The 2,397-nt window shown below is 33.6% G+C and overlaps 1 protein-coding gene across 1 annotated transcript; it reads left to right on the forward strand.

The window, feature by feature from the left end:
* Positions 1-243: 243 nt before the first annotated feature.
* On the forward strand, positions 244-1,442 carry LOC127119838 (protein PAM68, chloroplastic). The gene is made up of 2 exons (XM_051050175.1): positions 244-476; positions 657-1,442. Exons 1-2 carry the CDS (start codon positions 423-425, stop codon positions 1,197-1,199), a joined length of 597 nt encoding a protein of 198 aa, XP_050906132.1. The 5' UTR covers positions 244-422; the 3' UTR covers positions 1,200-1,442.
* The last annotated feature ends 955 nt before the right edge of the window (positions 1,443-2,397 follow it).

Raw genomic sequence — 2,397 nt, forward strand, 5'->3', positions numbered from 1 at the left:
TTTTAAAATATTTAATTTTGGTTCATCCATTATTAACATAAAATTTAAATTAAATATCTTACAAAACAATTCTAATTTAACTTAATTTTATTGGATTAAAATAAAAGAACAGAAAAAAAAATATTTATAAAAACTTTAGTCAAATAAAAACTTTTTTTTTCAGAAACCAAATCCATATTCAAACAAATTTAAAATAATTTCATAAAATAAATGATAACTGGCTAAACCAAGACAAGTTTCTGTTTTTAATCTAATTCAACTACACTACTGTGTCGTTTCAATAATGCAGCATATCCAAAACGAAGCAAATTTGTGAAGTGTCACAAAAAGTGTGGGGTAAAAAAGAACATAGATTTCCCTCACAACCTTATCTTCTGTGAAACACTCCAACATCTTCTCATTCCATCAACAACACCTTCATCATGACTGTTACAACAACTCCCTCCACACTTCTCAATCCACAGTTTCTTCACAAGGTTCCTTCTCACTCTTCTCTCCATTCAGTTTCTCAAAATCTTTTATATATTTCCATTTATTTTACTAATTTTAAGAAAACATCATTAACATGGTATACTACAACATAGGACTCAACAGTTATGGTTTTAAAATGTTCAATTATATAGTATTTTCTGTCTGATTCTTATTATTATCTGCAGAATATTAGGCACAATAACATTTGGATTTTCACCAACAAGACTCAGTTTTCTATTCATAGAACACAATTTCACTTCTCTCACATTGTACCTATTCATGCAACCTTAAAGGGTTCAAAGGGATTTGGACCTTCTCCAAAGAAAAAGAAAAAGACATTTAAGAATCTCAAAAAGAACAAAGAAGAGGATAATAGAGAAGAAGAGGGAAAAGAAGAAGAGAGAGATGAAGGGGTGATTCCTGAAGTAGTGACCAACAGAATGATAGGTAGAATGGGATTATCTGTGGGGATTCCATTGAGTATTGGGCTTTTGTTTTTTCCATTTTTTTACTATCTTAAAGTTGGTTTGAAAATTGATGTGCCAACTTGGGTTCCTTTCATTGTGTCTTTCTTCTTTTTTGGGACTGCTCTTTTGGGTGTGAGTTATGGGATTGTGTCTGCAAGTTGGGATCCTTTGAGGGAAGGGTCACTTTTGGGATGGACTGAAGCACAAAAGAATTGGCCTGTTTTTTGGCAATCATTTAGAGGTGATTCTAGAAAGGATTAACCTTTTTTCCCACTATTTGTTATTTATGTCTTACCAAAAGAATAGTAGTTGTTTTTTCTCTTTTCTAAGTTTTCAACCTTCAATGATAAACATGTTGTTGAGAAAGTGAATTGAAGAGAGAATTGGCATGGATCAAATGAATATTACAATTGATAATGAACTACAAAGCAAGTATTCTTACTTGCAAGATGAAACAGTGAATTCATTGTCTTGAGAATGAAAAGTGACTAATTTTTCATACCACTTTATACTTGTCTGCTTTATTCCATATAAGCTTTTTTTGAAGTTTACAAACTTGATTAGGTATAAAAAAGATGGTGGATTGTTTTGTCTACTAGGTCAGAGGTTTTAGATGGTATAGGCGTTTGCGGCTTATTAGGATGTTTTGATTCAGTTTGTGGTGAAAGATAGTGTGAATGTTGAATATATATGTGGATCGATGAAGTGTTTGAGGCTCATTGTGGATTTGTAATCCAGTATGTGGTGAATGGTCATCAGGTGATGAGAGTGGAATCACCTGGGGCTGATCAATAATAGTGTCCCTCTTCCGGTCTAACAAGCTAGCGGCTTGAAGTGAGGCTAGTTATCCGCAACTTCTAAGGTACATCAAGGTTTTTTGCATATGTATCAAAACATGGTTTCAAATGTGATACGATGTTGACATCCGCAACTTCGTACTACTAAGACGAAGTAGCTCTTGCAAAAAATGACTTGGGAAAATGGAGTCTCTATCCGAGACCATGCTCCTTGGCATACTGTGCAACTTGCAGACCATATGAACCAAGAGCTCTGCAACCTTGATTGCAGTAAATTGCGTTGGCAGAGATCCAAAGTGTGCCGCCTTGGATAGTCTATCCACAACAACTAAAATAACAGTATGAATATGGAGTAAGGCTTTTACAAATTGCACAACATCTTGATGCATACCCTGCGAAAACAAGTTCTCTTGGAATTGTTCAAATGTGCGATGTTGTTATTTTGCATATTGGACAACTCAAGATGAACATGAAGATGCTAAATACTCTCTTAAACGTAGATCTACGTACTTGTACTTGCATGTATAACTGTCTACGATAGGTAGATAATTATGATGGTTTTGACGATGATATTGTCGTATGTCAAATGACATTATCTGAAATCCTCATATGTTAAGATGGAACAAGATATTCTCTTAAGATCAAAATTAAATTTCCATTAT

Source organism: Lathyrus oleraceus, chromosome 2 (assembly GCF_024323335.1).
Source record: "Lathyrus oleraceus cultivar Zhongwan6 chromosome 2, CAAS_Psat_ZW6_1.0, whole genome shotgun sequence".
In the NCBI taxonomy this organism is placed as follows: Eukaryota; Viridiplantae; Streptophyta; class Magnoliopsida; order Fabales; family Fabaceae; genus Lathyrus; species Lathyrus oleraceus.